This window comes from Ovis aries, chromosome 3, assembly GCF_016772045.2.
Source record: "Ovis aries strain OAR_USU_Benz2616 breed Rambouillet chromosome 3, ARS-UI_Ramb_v3.0, whole genome shotgun sequence".
Taxonomy (NCBI): domain Eukaryota; kingdom Metazoa; phylum Chordata; class Mammalia; order Artiodactyla; family Bovidae; genus Ovis; species Ovis aries.
The window spans coordinates 4,458,405-4,477,906 of record NC_056056.1 but is presented as its reverse complement, the minus strand read 5'-3'; the positions used below and the strand labels follow the sequence as shown (position 1 = coordinate 4,477,906).

At 47.5% G+C, this 19,502-nt stretch overlaps 1 protein-coding gene across 4 annotated transcripts in view; it reads right to left on the bottom strand.

Moving 5' to 3' along the window:
- The window catches only part of TTF1 (transcription termination factor 1), a 28,654-nt gene extending 10,194 nt beyond the window's left edge, over positions 1 to 18,460 (bottom strand). For 2 of the 4 annotated variants that reach the window (XR_003588597.3, XM_027966241.3), the window contains exons 1-7: positions 18,414 to 18,460; positions 12,130 to 13,166; positions 8,588 to 8,808; positions 6,939 to 7,124; positions 5,707 to 5,785; positions 2,445 to 2,575; positions 303 to 530 (exon numbers count right to left, since the gene is read on the bottom strand). Coding sequence is in view for 3 of the 4 variants with exons in the window: in XM_027966241.3 (XP_027822042.2) it covers positions 303 to 530; positions 2,445 to 2,575; positions 5,707 to 5,785; positions 6,939 to 7,124; positions 8,588 to 8,808; positions 12,130 to 13,148 (1,864 nt within the window). In the remaining variant the exon portion in view is untranslated. Of the gene's footprint in view, positions 1 to 295; positions 531 to 2,444; positions 2,576 to 5,706; positions 5,786 to 6,938; positions 7,125 to 8,587; positions 8,809 to 12,129; positions 13,167 to 18,413 lie in introns of all 4 variants that reach the window. The other 2 variants (XM_027966240.2, XM_015094122.3) reach the window with 2 other exon arrangements.
- Positions 18,461 to 19,502: the final 1,042 nt, after the last annotated feature.

Sequence of the window (19,502 nt, the reverse complement as noted above, 5' to 3'; positions counted from 1 at the left end):
CTGTAAATCAAGTATACTTCAATTAAAATAATGAAAAGAGTGAAAAAGGTTCAAGTTATTTATGAAGTAGCTACACGATGAATCAGGGTTGGCTAAGTGCCACCTTACATCAGACACTGACATCGAAGTTGCTGGAGACGAGGATCAGAGAGGACTCCTCTTGACCTGCAAGGCTTTCCACATGGTAGTTACAGGTATTCTTAGTGACCTCCTCAGCTCACCCACTCACTAGAAACTGCCGAGAAGGGGGAGGTCGGCACCTTGTTGAGATTTAGGTAAGAAGCCTCAAACTTACCACTTACTTTTACACTGCATCCAATTCCTGGTTTCCACTCTAGCCTCCACTTCTACCCAGGATATGCCTTTGTAGAGCTTCTCCCGAACAATCGACAGACGGCCTTCAGGGTTCAGCTGCAGTTTAGAATCCATCTCATTTAGCTCCTGGGGAGACATTTTCTTCAGGATCACTTCTTCAACAGCCTTGATTAGTTTCTGGGTTTCCGTCTTGCTCCAAGCACCATGATTAATTTCTGTTGACATAAAAGGATGGTCTTCAAGCTGCTAATCTATTTGCTTTCAAACACAGTATTAAAAACATGACGAGAATGATGGAGATGTGTCATGGACATCGGTCCAAACCCACACAATAGCTAGAGAGGTTCCTGTCGTTGACTGTGGACTCCGGAGGGTTGAGACGTGCCACCGTCGGTTCATGGATTGTAACACATGGGCCACTCTGCTGGGGGATTTCTGATGGTGGGGGAGGCTGTGCATGTGAGGGGTAGGGGCATACAGGAAAGCTCTGTACCATCCTCTCACTTTAACCGTGACCCCAAAACTGCTCTGGAAAAACAAAGTCTTTAGAAACAAAAAGATATATCAGCCTCTTTCCAAAAGATAACGGGCAACATCTGAATTACACAAACAGTTTACAGGCAAATCAAGACGAAACTATGAAAGTGCCCATAGATTCTTTTTAAGAACCAAGGGTGTGTATACACGTACATGCGTGCACACACATACAACCAATGGCCAAAAAAAAACCCCAAAAACCACACCCTTTCTTAAAGCAATCTATTTTTTGTTTTTAACTTTGAAAAAGCCATTCATTCTTTCTGTTTCTAAGAGTAATCTCTCCTGCAGGCAGCATGAGTTCCCTAAACATTTAGTGGGAAAAAAAGCAGCCAAAGGTCTCCCACGTTATACGCGTAACTCCCCACAGGAGTTCCTGGAGTGGAGGTCACGGCGCAGTGAGGCCGCTGCAGCACGTGACGACGAAGGCTCTGAGAACCCCGACAGCCAATCATCACTGCAGGCGCCAGGGCACCCACAGTTCACTCTTCTCGTCTAGCTGCTCACATGCTCAGGACGAGGCCACAAACCGGCAGGCTACACCTACCTTTGATTTGGCCTCAGAGTGTTACTGCTACTATTTCCCCAATAACAGTTAGGATGGAAGTCAACAGAGTCCCAAGGAAAAAAAGGTAAAATTCCCCAAAGATATTGTGATTTCACATGTGCACGCAAATTCAGTTGGTTGCTTTACTTCCTGGAAACTGGCAGAATTGGCCGCGCTGAGGCTTGGCTGGCACTGGTGGCACAGAAGCCCTGGTCTCCAACCCCCTCGGGCTCTACTGCACGCAGACACGCAGACGCCTGGCTGGGACCCACTGCCCCGTTCTGCCTGCAGGGCAGGAGACTGGCCATCGCCCCATGAAACTCTCTGCACTGATGCAACTGAATCGCGCTGGAGTGACCTCACACTCACGCTCAGCTCCGCCTTCAAATATTTACTGGAAATCCAACACTGATTTAGCCTCAGGGCTAATGCCAACATCCACTAAGGACTGCCTCTTGAAGCTAACTGGGGACTTTTTTTAATGTGGAGAGTACAAACAAGGCAGCTTTTAATGAAAGAGACACGAGAAAGGAAAAGAGACCGGAGACGGCCGACCCTGGCTGTGGGAAGCACCCACACCTGACAGGCCCTCCCTGCGACGGCCTCCCAGGCCACCTCGGGGAACAGACCTCGGCAGCCCAGGCTCTCCTGTCCGCCGGCTTCCTGGCCTCCCGGGCCACCTCGGGGAACAGACCTCGGCGGCCCAGGCTCTCCTGTCCCCTGGCTTCCTGGCCTCCCGGGCCACCTTGCGGAACAGACCTCGGCGGCCCAGGCTCTCCTGTCCGCCAGCTTCCTCGGGGCTCAGTTTATCTGGCAGTCACAGTTAGGCTGGAAGCTGCTGAACTGAGTTCAGTGCAGCACAGAAATCAGTCTGGTGAGTAAGGGTTGTGTGGTTTCAACCAGATCCACGAAGAAATGAAATCAGTCAGGGAATGGCTGAAAAAGTGATGGCTCTCTCAGCAGACAGGTGGGCAGTGATGCCCGGGCCCTGGGTCATTCTGGGCTGGGTTGTTCACCCGGGTGGGCACCAGGGACCACGACTTACGGCCGCTGATCTGGGAGAACTTCAGGGCCACGGAGAGGCTGCTCCGAGACACCATCTCGCCGATCTTCTTCCAGTCGTTCCCGTGCAGGGACTGGTATATCTTCAGCTTCTCGGTATCTCCTTTGCTGTACCTAAGAGGAAGAGAAAACAGGTCACAGCCGAGCAGGAACCATAAGCTTAAAACCTGTTTCCTCACTGGGCACTCTGCGGTGCTGGAAGCAGCTGAGTGGGGTGGGCCATCAGGATACCAGCTACCAGGGAGCAGAGCCCCGCCCCTTCCTGCCTTGGCATCTCACCCATGATAGTGAAGTGAAAGTCACTCAGCTGTGTCTGACTCTTTGTGACCCCATGGACTGTACAGTCCATGGAATTCTCCAGGCCAGAATACTGGAGTGGGTGGCCTTTCCCTTCTCCAGGGGATCTTCCCCACCCAGGGATCGAACCCAGGTCTCTCGCACTGCAGGCGGAAGCCCATCTCACCTGCGGGCATTCTATAAATCGGTCACCACGGTCCCTGGCCAGAGGCCTGGCTCACTTACGCAGAGGCCAGGGCACATGGATCTCACTGTTCTCCAGCCAGACCCATAAAGGCTCCGAACTATAAAACCTGGACTTTTTGACTATGCCTGCAAAGGCCAGCACTCTCCACAGTTCAGCTCCACCAGTCACCTCGGCCTCTAGACCCGTGATGGGAAGCCCTCCTCTCCCTTCCACTCAACCCCCTGGAAAGCTCCTGGCAGCTCTTCAGATACAGTTGAAATGGTGTGCCTTCAGCGAGGCTTTCCTTGGCCCTCAGGGCTGGCGGTGCCCTGCTATCCCATCTCTGCCCCTGTCACTACTTCCAGCTGGGTACTGTGGTTCCCTGGTTTGCCTGACTTCCTCCACACCACCACTGGCCAATGGAAATGTTGTCTGAGTCAACTGTGTCACTTAGAAATTTCTAGGGGTTGTGTGAGAATTAATTTTATTTGGTTTTAGATGAGTTAATTTAATAACACATTTTATTTAACCCAATGTATTAAAGTTTGAGTAAACTCCGGGAGTTGGTGATGGACAGGGAAGCCTGGCGTGCTGCAGTCCATGGGTTCGCAAAGAGTCGGGACACGACTGAGTGACTGAACTGAACTGAATGTATTAAACCTGCAGCCATTTCAACATGTAATCAGAACCTCCAAGTATGAATATTCCCTTCTCCACACTGGGGCTTCCCTTGTGGCTCAGCGGGTAAACAATCTGCCTGCAACGCAGGAGATCTGGGTTCGATCCCTGGGTTGGGAAGATCCCCTGGAGAAGGGAAGGCTGTCCACTCCAGTGTTCTGGGCTGGAGAGTTCCACACACTAGGACGCAGAGAGTCGGATATCACTGAGTGACTTTCACTCCACTTCTTCTCCATACTAGGCCTTCTAAATCCAGTGTGTATTTCATTCTTCAGAACAGCAAGGCTTGGACTGACCATGGCTTGAGTGCTCCACGGCCACGTGAGGGTGGTGGTCCCGAGACAGACAGCTCTGGAGGGACGTCCTTGGAGGGCGGGGCCCTGTGGACTTTCTACGCTGCGGTACCCGTGGTGCTTGACACATAATAGACACTCAGTAAAGACGTGACAGGTGGCTTAGCACAAATCTGTCAGTTTAAGGAAGTTCAGGTGTATGAATCCCACATAAAAGCAAAGATATTCAAGAAAAGAACTAAAATGCACTATAAAGAGATTTTTGAGATCAAACACCTAAAATGTTTAAGTGAAGAAAAAGCCATCTTTATGACATTCTACAATTCCTTATGGATGGGGTGGGGGAAGTGGTTGTTGATGTTATCACTAATACAACACGAAAGCAGCCTTTATAAAATACTAACCATCTCTAGCGATAGTGACCCACTACTATCTCAGGACAGTTAAGATTCCAGCCTTCTCAGAAATGTATCTAAAATGCAGAGAATGGTTCAATGGCATTGAATGGCAATCCTTCACCACTCAGAATCAAGTTTGCCAGCAGTCTCCTTCCCAGGGCAGGCAGGGTCTTACTGAGATTTAAAAAATGACTTAAGAGCACCTTTGCAGCCACAGAAAAGAGGTGCTGAGCCACTGAGCAGACGAAAATGAGGAAACAAATGTTCTGACCTCTGCAGCTCCTGGAGCCTTTCAGTTCTTTGATTTTTGACTTCCTGTGGCTTTTTCACTTAAGAATCCCTTAAACTGTAGAACATTCATAGGGCACATGGCCACCACAACATAAATACGGCACCAGTGAACTTTCTGATCAGAATGACAGACTTCCATTATTCTAAAAACGTCATTCCCACACCTAGGTTACCTCATTTGTCAACACTGATTTAGCAAAAGTGTTCTCTTAAGTCCCACTGAACATGCCATCTCTGGTGAATTTTCTTAAAGTTCTGTCCACAGCTGTGACACTGGGGCTTGGGGAAGGGGTGGCGGGACAGGTTTCAGTCCCCGTGGAACACCTTTCCTCTACTTCAGCTTTCTTTCTTTTGGCCAAAGTTTCAAAAAAGAAACCCAGGTCCTATCTGTGTTAAGATCTGATTGCACGTATGTCTTGGTTTAGAATCATGGCGCTAAGGAGGACCGAATGGCCCTGATAGGTTCACACTGTCTGCCTCCTGGAGGTGGGACCAGTGCTTGAGCCCTTGGTGGCTATCTGGAACCTCATGGGCGGGAACTGACGCTTTTCTGCTCATCCCTTTGTCCTGAAGCAGAGTGCTTACCCACAACCGAGGCTCAATCTACATTTGTTTTATTTGGAGTGTTAGAAACAGACCATAATTGGGTATTTTATTTAGGAAAAAAAGAGAGGAAAGACTGGCCATCGCCCCATGAAACTCTCTGCACTGATGCAACTGCATCACGCGGGGATGACCTCCTACTCGTGCTCAGCTCCACCTTCCAATATTCACCGGAAACCCAAAGCACTGGGCTCAGCGCAGCAGGCACGCGGCACTGAGAAAGAGCGTCTGGGCTCCCAAGGAGCTTACAGCTTGGGAGGCCACCGAGAAAACCTCATGAGGAACAGTAAGAGGCAGCGTGTGGCGCGTGCTAAGACAAAAGTAGACAAACTAGGGGTTTAGAGAGAGATACTGAGGAAGACTTACTCACGAGGTGATGCCTGAAAGGGTCCTTGGAGACACACACATGGCAACACACCTCGTTTTGCACACAAGAATCTTCACCATCTTGTTGTGGACCCTTTGACTTATATTATCACAAAGACCAGAGAAAAATGTCCTGCTCCTGTTTTTTCTTACCTGCCTTTGTAATTGTTGACATCGAACATCTTCTTTGCTCGATAATATACAAGTTTCCAGGGCCGGGCAATGCCCTTACCTGAAGCCAGAACAGAGGTGGTCAGAGGGACACTGGGAGTATGGCAGGGAATGCAGCTGCAATTATAAAAGAAACCCAGAAGAGCCCCTTTTTACTACATGAGCGATCCTAGACCCCAGGTGGAGGCCGGGATTTCCTATGTCCTGCAGGAAGCTGTCTTGGGGAGCAGATATATTGATACAAAATCCCATTTCCTTGATGGTCTCTGAAAACTACATGCTCAGTATGGAGGCTCTCTGGCTTCTGGTCTCCTAAATTCATGAAAAGAACCTCATGAGGCAAAGGCACTGAATTAGGAGAAGGGGAAGCTGAGGTGGAGGACACATGCCAGCAGTTCTCTGTAAGATAAAACAAAGAACTTCTCCAAGCCAATAAGCTTTTTCCTGCTTTTCCACTCCAAAGATGAAATGGTCCCCTAGCAGGGGCTGACTGTTCTGCTTTCCTTTGTGCATTCCAGACAAAAACCTAAGAAATTCTCCTCTTTAAATACAAGAGAGATTTACTATTATTATTATTTATTTGTCTCCACCAGGTCTTAGTCGTGGCATGGAAATTCTTTCAGTTGCAGCATGTGGGGTCTAGTTCCCTGACCAGGGATCAAACCCAGGTCCCTTGAATTAGGAGCGCCAAGTCTTAGTCATTGGACCACCAGGGGGGTCACAAGAGATTTTTTTTCAGTCCAAACCTATACTGCTTCATGACCTTCTCTGACTTTCCAAGGATACCTCCAAGACGAGGGTCCCAGCTCAAAGCACACACATGGCTCTACTTAAAGACCCTGGGAGATGCTGGCACACAGAGGGATGCACTTTTTGCAGTATATGCAAAAAAACAAAAACAAAAACACAGTACAGGTCTGTGAGAAAAACCAAAAGTGTAACTGTTACCAAGCAGCATAGAGTCGGAGAGGACTGAAGCAGAAGCATGCAGGAAACCTGGAAGCTGATCATTTGCTACAACATCTGTCAACGCACTAGTGAACACGCTCCAAACCCCTGGAAGTACAGGCTGGCAGTAAAAGGACTGTTAACACAGCAGCCAACATGCGCTGCTGCAGTGGGTGGGCCAGACCCTGTGCTCAGTGATCAGCGAGATTATCCATATACGGTTGGAAGGCTGTGGAGGCTCAAAGAGCCCGCAGTTCTAAACTTACCAATGTGCACTCTGAACGCATATTTCCTCTTTAAGTCAGTGATCACAGACTTCTCCTCCGGGTATCTGTCTGTGTACAGCAGCTTGTCTGCGTTCTCGATTCCCGTCAGGGACAGGAATTCTTGCACATTCTTCTCCAACTGCTTATTTTCCTTCACGGAAAACTTGCCAAATTTAATAGTGACACCTAGGATTGGGGGGCGGTGGGAGTGGGAGAAAAAGGCACACAACTGTCAACAGTGAATGAGAGCAAACCAATGTTAAGTCTTTAGCAACTTATGACACAGTGTCTGTCAGCCCCTCCCTCGTGTCAGGGAGCAGCCCCTGCCTGGGCCCTGGACATCGGCTCCCCTAGAGTTCAGCTCAAGCCACACTGTCCTCCCCAAGTCTCCCTGGTCACCCTACTCCACTGTGACCTCTGCTTTGGCATCAATCCCTTCTTATAGAGTTATTTTAAAGAAATATTAAGAGTAATATACATTAAAAATTCAAACTATTGAAACAGAAGTTTAAAGGAAGCCCTCTTCACTCTCCTCTGCCACCCAGTCCGCTAAAGCAGTGCTGCCAATTGGCTTGCACTACGTGAACACGATGTAAATTCTGTGTGTGGACCTTGGGGGATGGAGGGGTCAAGGTCACTGCGATTCACGTTCTATTCCTTGTCATAACTCCAAGCACTTAAGTCTCATTATTACTGACTGCGTTACACAGTACACCTTCCCATTCTTAGACTTATTTATTTTTTGGCCAAGCCACGTGGCATGTGGGATCTTAGTTCCTAACCAGGCATTGAACCTGTGCCCCCTGCAGTGGAAGTGAGGAGGCTTAACCACTGGACCGCCAGGGAGGTCCCAGACTTATTTTTAAAACCTTTTTATAAAATACATACTCATAAAAATTTCAACATAGAATACAGAAATAAAATGGCGTCCTTCTATACATATTGCTCAGTGAATTGTTCTTGCTTAGTTTGTCTATTAAAAAAAAAAAACTAATCTTATCAACATGATGAATTCTATAAGGCTACCGGCCCCCTTTTCACTTTTTTCAATAACCAGTAGCACTGGGTGTCACATGGCAGATAGCCATGAGTAAATACCACTCACTTGCAGTACGAAGCCCTACGCTTGCAGTTCATTCTGAAATCCAATAGGCTTTTTGAGAGGTTCTTGTAACAGTGAAATCAAGGAGGAGACCAAGCCGGGTGATGCTTGAAACCATGGCAACTACCACCAGCTCACCCTCCAATTAACACCCTGGAAATTACATCTCATCAAAGCCAATGATATTTGAAACGAGTTATTTTTGTTTAATCTCACTGGTACATCCTTCCCAGCCTCTTAGGCACTTAACCTCTTTCCCCACATCTTCCAGGCTTAATCTGTGTTCACCTGGTTCTTTCAGCCTTGTTCTTCCCTCACCTCCCGTAACAAAACTTGCGTCAAAAAAGAGGAAAACCATTGCACTTCATTTTGCTAATTTTATAGCACAGATGATGGTTCTGGGAGGAGATGAAGCTGAAAGCAGCTAAGGGATGCTTCCCGTAAACCTATAAAGCGGAACTTGTGCACAAAGGAGGTCAGGGCAATTTACACACATATTAGTGGCAAAGAAATCTGACCGACATTCAAGCTCAGTCCACAAGCTCACCCTGGGCTTTGAATTCTTTAAACCGCCCCAGATCATCTCGGTACATCCGCTTGATTGTGGTGGCAGCCCTGTCCTTGATATCGGGGATGAATTCCTGCAGCTGCTTCACTGCAGACTCCAAGTCCACCTCCGGATCGTTGGAATCTCGCGAATCTTCAGATAAATATTTAGCTTCGGAACCTTTAGCCAAATTGCTTTCGTCTTCATTTGTAGGTTCTGACCTAAGGAGAAAAACTGGGTTGATTAACCTCGATGGGTCACATGCCCAGTGGCTTTCAGATTCTTTTCTTACAATGACTCATTTAGACGGTGACAACATTAGAGCTTGCAGGGATCCTGCAGTTGATTCAGTCCATGATGTCTGAACTCTTTAATGTATTGAACAGCTTTACCAATTTGATACACCTTTGGGGCTGACAAGAAGGTAAACACGCAGCCCTAAGCCCTATTTCCACAAGGTATTGCTTCTTGTATTAGTGTTTCTCAACTTTCTTGTTTCAGATATTGACTTCCTAATAAACCAGGCCCTCTTCTACGCTCATGGATTTTCAAGACACCTCTGGGACTCTTTCAATGAGTTACATTCTATAAAAATGGTTGTTAATTAGGTAAGTCAATATTTAGGGTCTTCATAGTTACCACTCAGTTCAGTTCAGTTCAGTATTTCAGTGCAATTAACAACGGCCATATTTTCTCCCCTTTGCAGTATAAAGAAACAGTTTTCTATGTCTTGATCATTAATTCATCCCCAGAAACGTTCAATCAGCTGTCCAAAGCCACTCTTAGTCAACTGTATCAGCTAGCTGCTCAGCTGACTGAAACAAGACGAAACTGAAGCTGTACGAGCTTGTCTGAGCAAAGGGTCAACAGTCTTCACAGGCTCACAGCTCAACACAAGAACCACGGCCCAGAACACTCCTGCCTCGCTATGAGCGATCTAAACTGTCCTGATGAGATGACACAGAGGATGGCGTGAGCTGGGCCCCAGGCCATTCAGCTTCTGTATGAAACTGCTTCAAGCTAGGACAATCTTCTAGTCAGCAAAGAGAAGAACGTCAGTGGTAAGGAAATGGGGAGGAAACCTGTCCCAAGAGCCAGGAACTCAGATAAAGTGGTTTAAGAAAACTCCTGCATTTATTCATCAGCCAGCACATTTAAACGATAACTATGTAAATAACAATATCTAAACTTCTTTTATTAGGAGAACCCTAATTCAAGTTTTCTTCCTGCTCCAGTAACATTCTAAGTTCTCTAATCCTTTCTCCTATCTATGGGCATATAGACAAAGGTAATTTGGGGGCCTTAAAATGCCTTTTAAACTTATGCATAGAACTTCAGAGCCAGAGACTCAGAGACTTAAAGAAGGAACTTAGGGTTGTGGGGGCGGGGCGGGGGGGAGGGGGGCAGATGGGAGGAAGGAATAGTTATTGGGTTGGGATGGACATGTACACACTGTTGTATTTAAAATGGATAAACCACAAGGACCCACTGTATAGCACAAGGAACTCTGCCCAGTGTTACGTGGCAGCCTGGAGGTGGCGGGCTGGTGGGGGAGAGGGGCGTGTAATTTGGGGGAGAATGGATACATGTATATGTAAGGGCTGAGTCCCTTCACTGTTCACCTGAAACTATCACAACATTGTTAACTGGCTATACCCAATACAAAATAAACGGTAGGGGCCTAACAGAAGCAGAAGATACTAAGAAGAGGCAGCAAGAATACACGGAAGAACTGTACAAAAAAGATCTTCACGACCCAGATAATCACGATGGTGTGATCACTCACCTAGAGCCAGACATCCTGGAATGTGAAGTCAAGTGGGCCTTAGGAAGCATCACTACGAACAAAGCTAGTGGAGGTGATGGAATTCCAGTGGAGCTATTTCAAATCCTGAAAGATGACGCTGTGAAAGTGCTGCACTCAATATGCCAGCAAGTTTGGAAAACTCAGCAGTGGCCACAGGACTGGAAAAGGTCAGTTTTCATTCCAATCCCAAAGAAAGACAATACCAAAGAATGCTCAAACTATCGCACAATTGCACTCATCTCACATGCTAGTAAAGTAATGCTCAAAATTCTCCAAGCCAGGCTTCAGCAATACGTGAACCGTGAACTTCCAGATATTCAAGCTGGTTTTAGAAAAGGCAGAGGAACCAGAGATCAAATTGCAAACATCCGCTGGATCATGGAAAAAGCAAGAGAGTTCCAGAAAAACATCTATTTCTGCTTTATTGACTATGCCAAAGCCTTTGACTGTGTGGATCACAATAAACTGTGGAAAATTCTGAAAGCGATGGGCTTACCAGACCACCTGACCTGCCTCTTGAGAAACCTGTATGCAGGTCAAGAAGCAACAGTTAGAACTGGACACGGAACAACAAACAGACTGGTTCCAAATAGGAAACGGAGTACATCAAGGCTGTATATTGTTACCTTGTTTATTTAACTTGTATGCAGAGTACATCATGAGAAATACCGGGCTGGAGGAAACACAAGCTGGAATCAAGACTGCTGGGAGAAATATCAATAACCTCAGATATGCAGATGACACCACCCTTACAGCAGAAAGGGAAGAACTAAAGAGCCTCTTGATGAAAGTTAAAGAGGAGAGTGAAAAAGTTGACTTAAAGCTCAGCATTCAGAAAACTAGATCATGGCATCCGGTCCCATCACTTCATGGTAAATAGATGGGGAAACAGTGGAAACAGCAGCTGACTATTTTTCTGGGCTCCAAAATCACTGCAGATGGTGACTGCAGCCATGAAATTAAAAGACGCTTACTCCTTGGAAGGAAAGTTATGACCAACTTAGACAGCATATTTAAAAGCAGAGACATTACTTTGCCAACAAAGGTCCGTCTAGTCAAGGCTATGGTTTTTCCAGTGGTCATGTATGGATGTGAGAGTTGGACTATGAAGAAAGCTGAGCGCTGAAGAATTGATGCTTTTGAACTGTGGTGTTGGAGAAGACTCTTGAGAGTCCCTTGGATTGCAAGGAGATCCAATTGGTCCATCCTAAAGGAGATCAGTCCTGGGTGTTCACTGGAGGGACTGATGTTGAAGCTGAAACTCCCAATACTTTGGCCACCTGATGTGAAAAGCTAACTCATTTGAAAAGACCCTGATGCTGGGAAAGATTGAGAGCAGGAGGAGAAGGGCACGACAGAAGGTGAGATGGTTGGATGGCATCACCGACTCGATGGACATGGGTTTGGGTGGACTCCGGGAGTTGGTGATAGACAGGAAGGCCTGGCGTGATGTGGTTCATGGGGTCACAAAGAGTTGGACACGAGTGAGAGACTGAACTGAATACAAAAGAAAAAGTTAAAAAAAAAAAAAATAGTTCTCAATGAAAACAGAATCTAACTGCCTTATTATATCCACGAAGAAAGGAAGGTCCCTACCAAGTTCCGCAGTTAGTTCTGCCCGTCACTCTATACCCGGATGGTCCACCTCTTTACGATCTCTACCACTCACTATAGCTGGGCTGAACAAAGAGGTCACAGGCAGGGTTCACACACAAGACGTACACCATCATGTTACCTCTGCACCTTTTTGGAACAGGCCTGGGGATTCTCGTGTGGCCTGGGTTTCGCACTTTCTTCAACCAAGGTACCTTCCAGGGAATCAAGAGGCGTGTCCTCAGAGTTCCTCCTGGGCACTGAAAAATCACCAGGCTCCACGGTGCTCTCAAGAGATCTTCGCTTCCTTTTCTTAGACTTTTTCTTGAGGCCGCTGGAGTCCTCACTGGCTCCTGCAGTCTCGACCTCGTCTGCCACTCGGGATCCCTCCAAGTACACGCGCTCAGCCCTCTCGGGTGCAGCCAAGGCCTCGAATTCTGGGGGATCTGGATGCTTCCTCTTCCTTTTCCTGGACTTGCTGTGACCTGCAGACACTGAGAGTCGCATGATTCCATCCTCTTGGTCCACTTGAGGCTGCGGTTCCTTGTCCTGGGAGGCGGCCCTGGGCAGGGCGATGCTTGCACCCTGACTTTCCTGGACAGCGTCCCAGGATTCAACTTCCCTCTGACGTTTTTTATGCTTCTTCTTCTTCTTCTTCTTCTTCTTCTTCTGAACTTCACTGTGCAGTTCCTCGGATGTGTTTTCACGTGGCTTGGGAACTGAATGGGGTTCATCTACTTCAGGCTGTTCTGTCGACTTCTGCTCCTTGCTTGCATCAACGTAAACGACATCCACGTCGCTCCTGAAATTCTTTGGTGTGTTCTCAATATTTTCTTTATCCACCAGGACATACGCAACACCTGTTTCCTCGTCGACTCCCAAAGCACTTTTTCTTCTCTTTTTCTTCTTTTTGGGTTTAGGTGTGGCCATTTCGGTCTCATCGCAGATTTCTGATTTCTTCAAAGGAGAGGAAACGAGACGCTGTCTGTCCTTTCTCTTTTTCTTACTCTCCGCTATGTCGCGCTGCTCACTTGCCAGGGGGGCGGCTCTGAAACTCTCCTGGGAATGCCTCCGGTGTCTGTCCTTATGTTTAGAATGCTTAGCCTTTTTCTTCACGAAAACGGGAGTTTGGGTTTCCAAGCGGCTTGATTTTCCTTCCATTTTACTCCTGTAGGGGAACTTAACAACACAGTTTATTTTTGCAGAGCATTTTATACGTTAGCCTCAGAGGAAAGAAAACAAAATCACAGAAAGATGAAACTGCATGACAAATGATAAGCCTGGAGTCATGATTACAAATTTCCTATTATTCCAAATGCACAGCAAGCTCACTATAATTCTCTTGTCTGCTTCCACTGCCTTTATGATATAGGAAAAAGAACCAGTTAGCTGAGAACAATGCTGTGGCGTGATCAGGCCCTTGTTCTCCCTCCTCTTTACCTCTCTTTTGTGTTCCAGCCAAACATGCCTTTTTCTTTTTCTTTCTTTGGCTCCCCAAACATGCTCCAATCCTCTCCTTGGCTCAAAGTCTGATGAAACACGATTTCCTCTCTCCAGGATGCTCTCCACTGCCTCCCACCCCTCCCTGCCTCCTGCCTCCTTTTATCTTTCAGAGCTTGGCTTGAACATCGCTTCTTCAAGAAAACTTTAAAAGAACATATGCATTATGATACCATGTATACTACATTAAAAAAATATACACATTATGGTTCCCAGGTGGCTCAGTGGTAAAGAATCCACTTGCTAAGCAAGAGACGCAGGTTTGATCCTTGGGTCAGGAAGATCCCCTGGAGAAGGGAATGGCAACCCACCCAGTATCCTTGCCTGGGAAATCCCATGGACAGAGGAGCCTGGTGGGCTAAGGTCCATGGGTTTGCAAAGAGTCAGACTAAATAACAACCATATATGTTACATTTAAAACACAAAAACAGTTTCATGTACCTTTTCTGAATGGATATATATGTGGCAAAACTATAAACACAGTAAACTGGCAAATCAGGGATTAGGGACAATCCTAATTGTCATATCTGTAAAGTTTTCTTTCTCTTCCTTTTTTTTTTAAGCCACGCCCTATGACTGCACGTGGGATTTCAGCTCTGTAACCAGGGATCCACCCTTGGTCCCTGCAGTGGGAGTGCAGAGTCTTAACCACTGGACTGCCAGGGAAGCCCCTGTAGTCTTTTATTTCTTAACTGGAGTGATGAGTACATGGGTGTTTGTTATATTTTTGTCTATGCTTACTTGAATGCCTTAAATAGTTCACTTTATAAAGCAAGGGGCAGAACAAGGGCAAAGGCTGCTTTCACTTGTGTTAAAAACAAGCAAATGAAGGATATAAATGTACTAAGTATCTACAAAAAAGAAAGACAGAAAAGAAAGTTTTCCTGATCCCTTGGGCTTTGTCTATTCCCCAGACAATACACTTTCACAGCAAACTACTTCTCTTTTACAGCATTTAGCCCAGCTGTGGTTCACAGCGAGGACAGCAGGCAACCACTGACCTCAAACTAAAAGATTATCTCTTTGAGAAAGAGGCTGAATGGGCCTTATTAGTGGGTCAAAGAAGAGCCCAAGTTCTGCAGTCAGTTGGAATAAAGTTTAATAAGGCCCCCAAGTCATTTCTTATACAGAGCATGTGCACTCTGGAGGTTGAGTACAGGAACAGAAATGTACTTCACAGAAGGTGAAGGTGAAGTTAAAGTCGCTCAGTCGTGTCCGACTCTTTGCGACCCCGTGGACTGTAGCCTACCAGGCTTCTCTGTCCATGGGATTCTCCAGGCAAGAATACCAGAGTGGGTTACCATTTCCTTCTCCAGGGGATCTTCCCAACCCAGGGATCAAAACCGGGTCTCCCGAATTGGAGGCAGACGCTTTAACCTCTGAGCCACCAGGGAAGCCCACTTCACAAAAGACATGGTTGAAAATATAATTTTACAAACATGTCTTATAACTTTCCTTGCTCTGTACCGCTTCTGGGTTTCAATTTTTAAGATTTTACTTCTCTGTAAGTAGGAAATATGTTTACACGGCTCAAACATCAGAGTAATCTATGCATATCCCTCCTCCTTTCTCACACAGAAGGTGCGTGAGTGCTAAGTCACTTTGGTTGTGTCCGGCTCTTTGCGACCCTCTGGACTGTAGCCCGCCAGGCTCCTCCATCCATGGGATTCTCCAGGCAAGAACATTGGACTGGGCTGTCGTCCCCGCCTCCAGGGGATCTTCCCCACCCAGGAATCCAGCCTGCATCTCCTCTGTCTCCAGCGTTGGCAGGCGGGGTTTTTATCACTGGCACCACCTGGGAAGCCCCTCACACGGTGTCTGTATTTTATGATCTGCATTTTGCGATTTTCATTTAACAACAGATTCTGGAGATCTCTCTGTATCAATGGTCTTTCAATTCGGAACGCTGAGCACATTTTCTACAGAAGGCGCCTACTTTTCCCAGGTAGTAAGGAAGCTGTAAGAGTTGTGGGGCTTTCCTGGTGGTCCAGAGGGTAAGAGTCCCCCCACCAAGGCAGCGGACCTGAACTCAATCCCCGGTCCAGGAAGAACCCACACACTGCGGAGCAACTGGGCCTGCACTCTAGAGCCTGTGCTCTGCTCTGCAACAAGAGAAGCCCCCCGGTGAGAAGCCTGTGCCCCGCACCCAGGAGCAGCCCCTGCTCGCCACAACTAGAGAAAGCCCCTGCAGCAGCCAAATATAAATAAATTAGAAAAAAAAAGAATTGTGTAGCTGGAAGGTCTGGGAATGACAAACATGTGGACTGATCAGACTAAAAGCCAAATCCCCAGCCTCACGATTATACCTTCAACGGAGGCACCAGGAGCTTTGGTGGAGGCCTCTCTTCCTGGCGTCACTCAGAGATACATGGACACCCATCTCTGACTCTCTGAGACCTCAGCTGTAAGCAGTGTAATGGCCACAACTCGATGGCCTGTTCAGAGAAGGCCCAGCGGGCTTTGGCTGTCTCTTCCACCACCAGACCCCAGCGTCTAGCACAGTGCCTGGTTCACAGGAGAAATCCAATAAATACATTTTGAGAATGAATTAATGCCTTCTCTTTGGTTGCCCTGGAACTGTTAAGAACATTCGGAGGAAAAAACTCACAACTGGGCAGATGGGCACTGCTTTAAGCCCTTGGCTGCTGACTACAGCTGGGACCCAAGCAGTGACCAGCAGCTGAGCCCTGTCTCTCTAGTTCTGCGCTGTCCAATACGGCAGCCACGAGCCGCACGAGCTGCTGAGTGCTTAAACATGGTTAGGCCAAACTGCGTCTAAGCGTAAATACACACTGCATTTCAAAGACTTGGAACAGACGGAGAAATAGCTCCCCCATACTGTTGTTTACTGCTTTCACGATGAAATGATGGTTTGGATATTGTTCAGTATGTGCATTCCTAATTTTCTTTCCTTTTTATGTTTTTTTTTAACGTAGGAAATTTTAAATGACACATGTGGCTTGTGTTCTTACATTTTCTGAGAACAACAGTGTCCGGAAGGCTCACTTGCCTACTCTTCTTGAAATGGTTATTTCAAATCTTCCCAGGTGGCGCTAGTGGTAAAGAACCCACCTACCAATGCAGGAGATATAAGAGATACTGGTTCGATCCCTGGGTTGGGAAGATCCCCTGGAGGAGGGCATGGCAACCCACTCCAGTATTCTTGCCTGGAGAATCCCATGGATAGAGGAGCCTGGCAGGGTACAGTCCATGGGGTCACAAGAGTTGGACACAACTGAAATGATTTAGCACACACAAACTCTCAACAAGCTACAAAATTTCATCCTTCACCCTGACCTGAAGTAGATTAACTTGCCTCTGACCTCACACCCTTACACACATTAGCTAAGAAATATGTCCCCCCCAAATCTAACATGTTTGCCTGCATTTCCCTGTTCTCCTCCCCTCTTGCTGCTGCAAAGGAAGTGTTTCTTCTGTCAGAGACCATTTCTTCCCTGTGTGCTGCGTCCCAACCTCCTCCTCCTCCTCCTCAGAGAGACGGTGACCCATCAGCTACCCAGTCTCTCCCCTTCTGCCTCCTGCACTGGATCCCTTCCAGCAAAGTCCAACAATCTTCAGACTATTTTCTAACTTAAAACAAAAAACAAGGATGCCACTATCCTCCAAACCCAAAGTCCCACTTAGCTATTCTCTTTCCTCCCCTTCACAGCAAAATTTCTTTTTTTTTTTGCCACACCACACAACTTGTGGGATCTTACTTCCCTGAAAGTGAAAGTCGCTCAGTCCCGTCCAACTCTTGTGATCCCATGAATTATACAACCCATGGAATTCTCCAGGCCAGAATACTGGAGTGCGTAGCCTTTTTCCTTCTCCAGGGGATCTTCCCAACCCAGGAATTGAACCCAGGTCTCCCAGGTCTCCACATGCAATGTGGACTCTTTACCAGCTGAGCCACCCTGATCAGGGATCAAACCTGTGTCCCCTGCAGTGCAAGCATGGTGTCCTAACCACTGGACTACCAGAGAATTCTCTCAAGCTCTCTTAATAACAATGAACAGAGCAGATAATTCTTTTAAATATTCGTTTACCTTCCATCTGTTTCTTTCTTTCTTTTTGGAAAATACCTTGTATGTTGCTCCTTCTGGTTTCTTGAACTCAGCACAACCTTTTATATACAGGGTCACTTCCCACTAAAACCCCCCCTTTTTTTTTTAATGGCCTCTCCATGATTCTTAAGACAGAATCCCAAATCCTTACAGATCTACCATTCCCTTTATGATTTAGTCTGCTCCAAGACCACCTCTCCATCTCTCATTTTTCTGTGGGTTTCAGACATCCTGTCTTCTTTATGTCCCCAGAATATACCATGATATCTTTATCAGGGGATTTACAAAAGCATCTCATTCTCCCAGGAATGCTTTCCCCTCTGCGTTACCTTTCTATAACTAGTCTTAAGTTTGAAAATCACTTCCTCTAATTCCTCCTGGGTCCCGCTTCCTCCTTACAGGGTTTCTCAACAATCCAGCTGTTTCCCCGATGGCACTTAGCTCCGGAGGGACGTAACCGGCCACCCAAGGGCTGCGGTCTCCTCGTCCTGTTTGTTTCCCAAACGGTTCCCTGGATATGCATTTATCCCTATTTATATTCGGAATAGACCACTTCCTGCCCTGCAGGGACGTGCCCAAGCCTGGTCCTGGATTCCTTCCCCACTCTGGGGTTCCATGAAGACCCCGCTCGGCCCCGGGATGGGCATTCCGGGGCCGATAGGAAGGAAAAAAACAAAAAACGAAAGTTCCCGCGTGGAAGGGCCTGGAGCGGCTGCGAGAAAACAGGTACCACGTCCATCCCTGGGGACCTGGGTCCAACGCAGGCCTCTGGGGAGATGAGGACAAGCGGCCATAAACAGCTCGGTTCAGATACGATCACTGGGGGGAAAAAACCGGAACAACTGAAAAGCACTCTCACCTACGGGCCAAACGCGTCGTCCCCTTGCCTTCCAATCCGGAAGTGCCGGTGTCGTGGAAGCGGATATCGCCGTGCGTCACTTCCGTCCCGCCCTCCAGCAACGCGTTGCCATGACAGCATGCTGGCCTGCTCCAGGCTGTGATTCTTCAGTTCAGTTCAGTTCAGTGGCTCAGTCGTGTCCGACTCTTTGCGACCCCATGAATCGCAGCACGCCAGGCCTCCCTGTCCATCACCAACTCCCGGAGTTCACTCAGACTCACGTCCATCGAGTCAGTGATGCCATCCAGCCATCTCATCCTCTGTCGTCCCCTTCTCCTCCTGCCCCCAATCCCTCCCAGCATCAAAGTCTTTTTCAATGAGTCAACTCTTCGCATGAGGTGCCCAAACTACTGGAGCTTCAGCTTTAGCATCATTCCTGCCAAAGAAATCCTAGGGTTGATCTCCTTCAGAATGGACTGGTTGGATCTCCTTGCAGTCCAAGGGACTCTCAAGAGTCTTCTCCAACACCACAGTTCAAAGCATCAATTCTTCGGCGCTCAGCTTTCTTCACAGTCCAACTCTCACATCCATACATGACCACTGGAAAAACCATGGCCTTGAGTAGACGGGCCTTTGTTGGCCAAGTAATGTCTCTGCTTTGCAATATGCTATCTAGATTGGCCATAAATTTTCTTCCAAGGAGTAAGCGTCTTTTAATCTCCTGGCTGCAGTCACCATCTGTGATTCTTAGGCCGTTGTTTTCTGCGTGTTTTGTTTACTACTGCGATCTTTGGGAGTTGGGTGGGTCAGGGGAGGGGCTTCCCAGGTGGCGCTCTTGGTAAAGAACCTGCCCTCCAATGCAGGAGATGAGGGAGACTCTAGAGACAACGGTTCGATCCCTGGGTTGGGCAAGATTCCCTGGAGGAAGGCATGGCCACCCACCAGTATTCTTGCCTGGAGAATTGCCATGGACAGAGGAGCCTGGCGGGATACGGTCCATAGGGTCTCAGAGTCGGACACAACTGAAGCGACTTAGCATGCATGCACAGGGCAAGCAGGCACGCACACGCAGGGCAGGGGAGAAAGTGGGACGCCAGAGCTCTTCCGCCG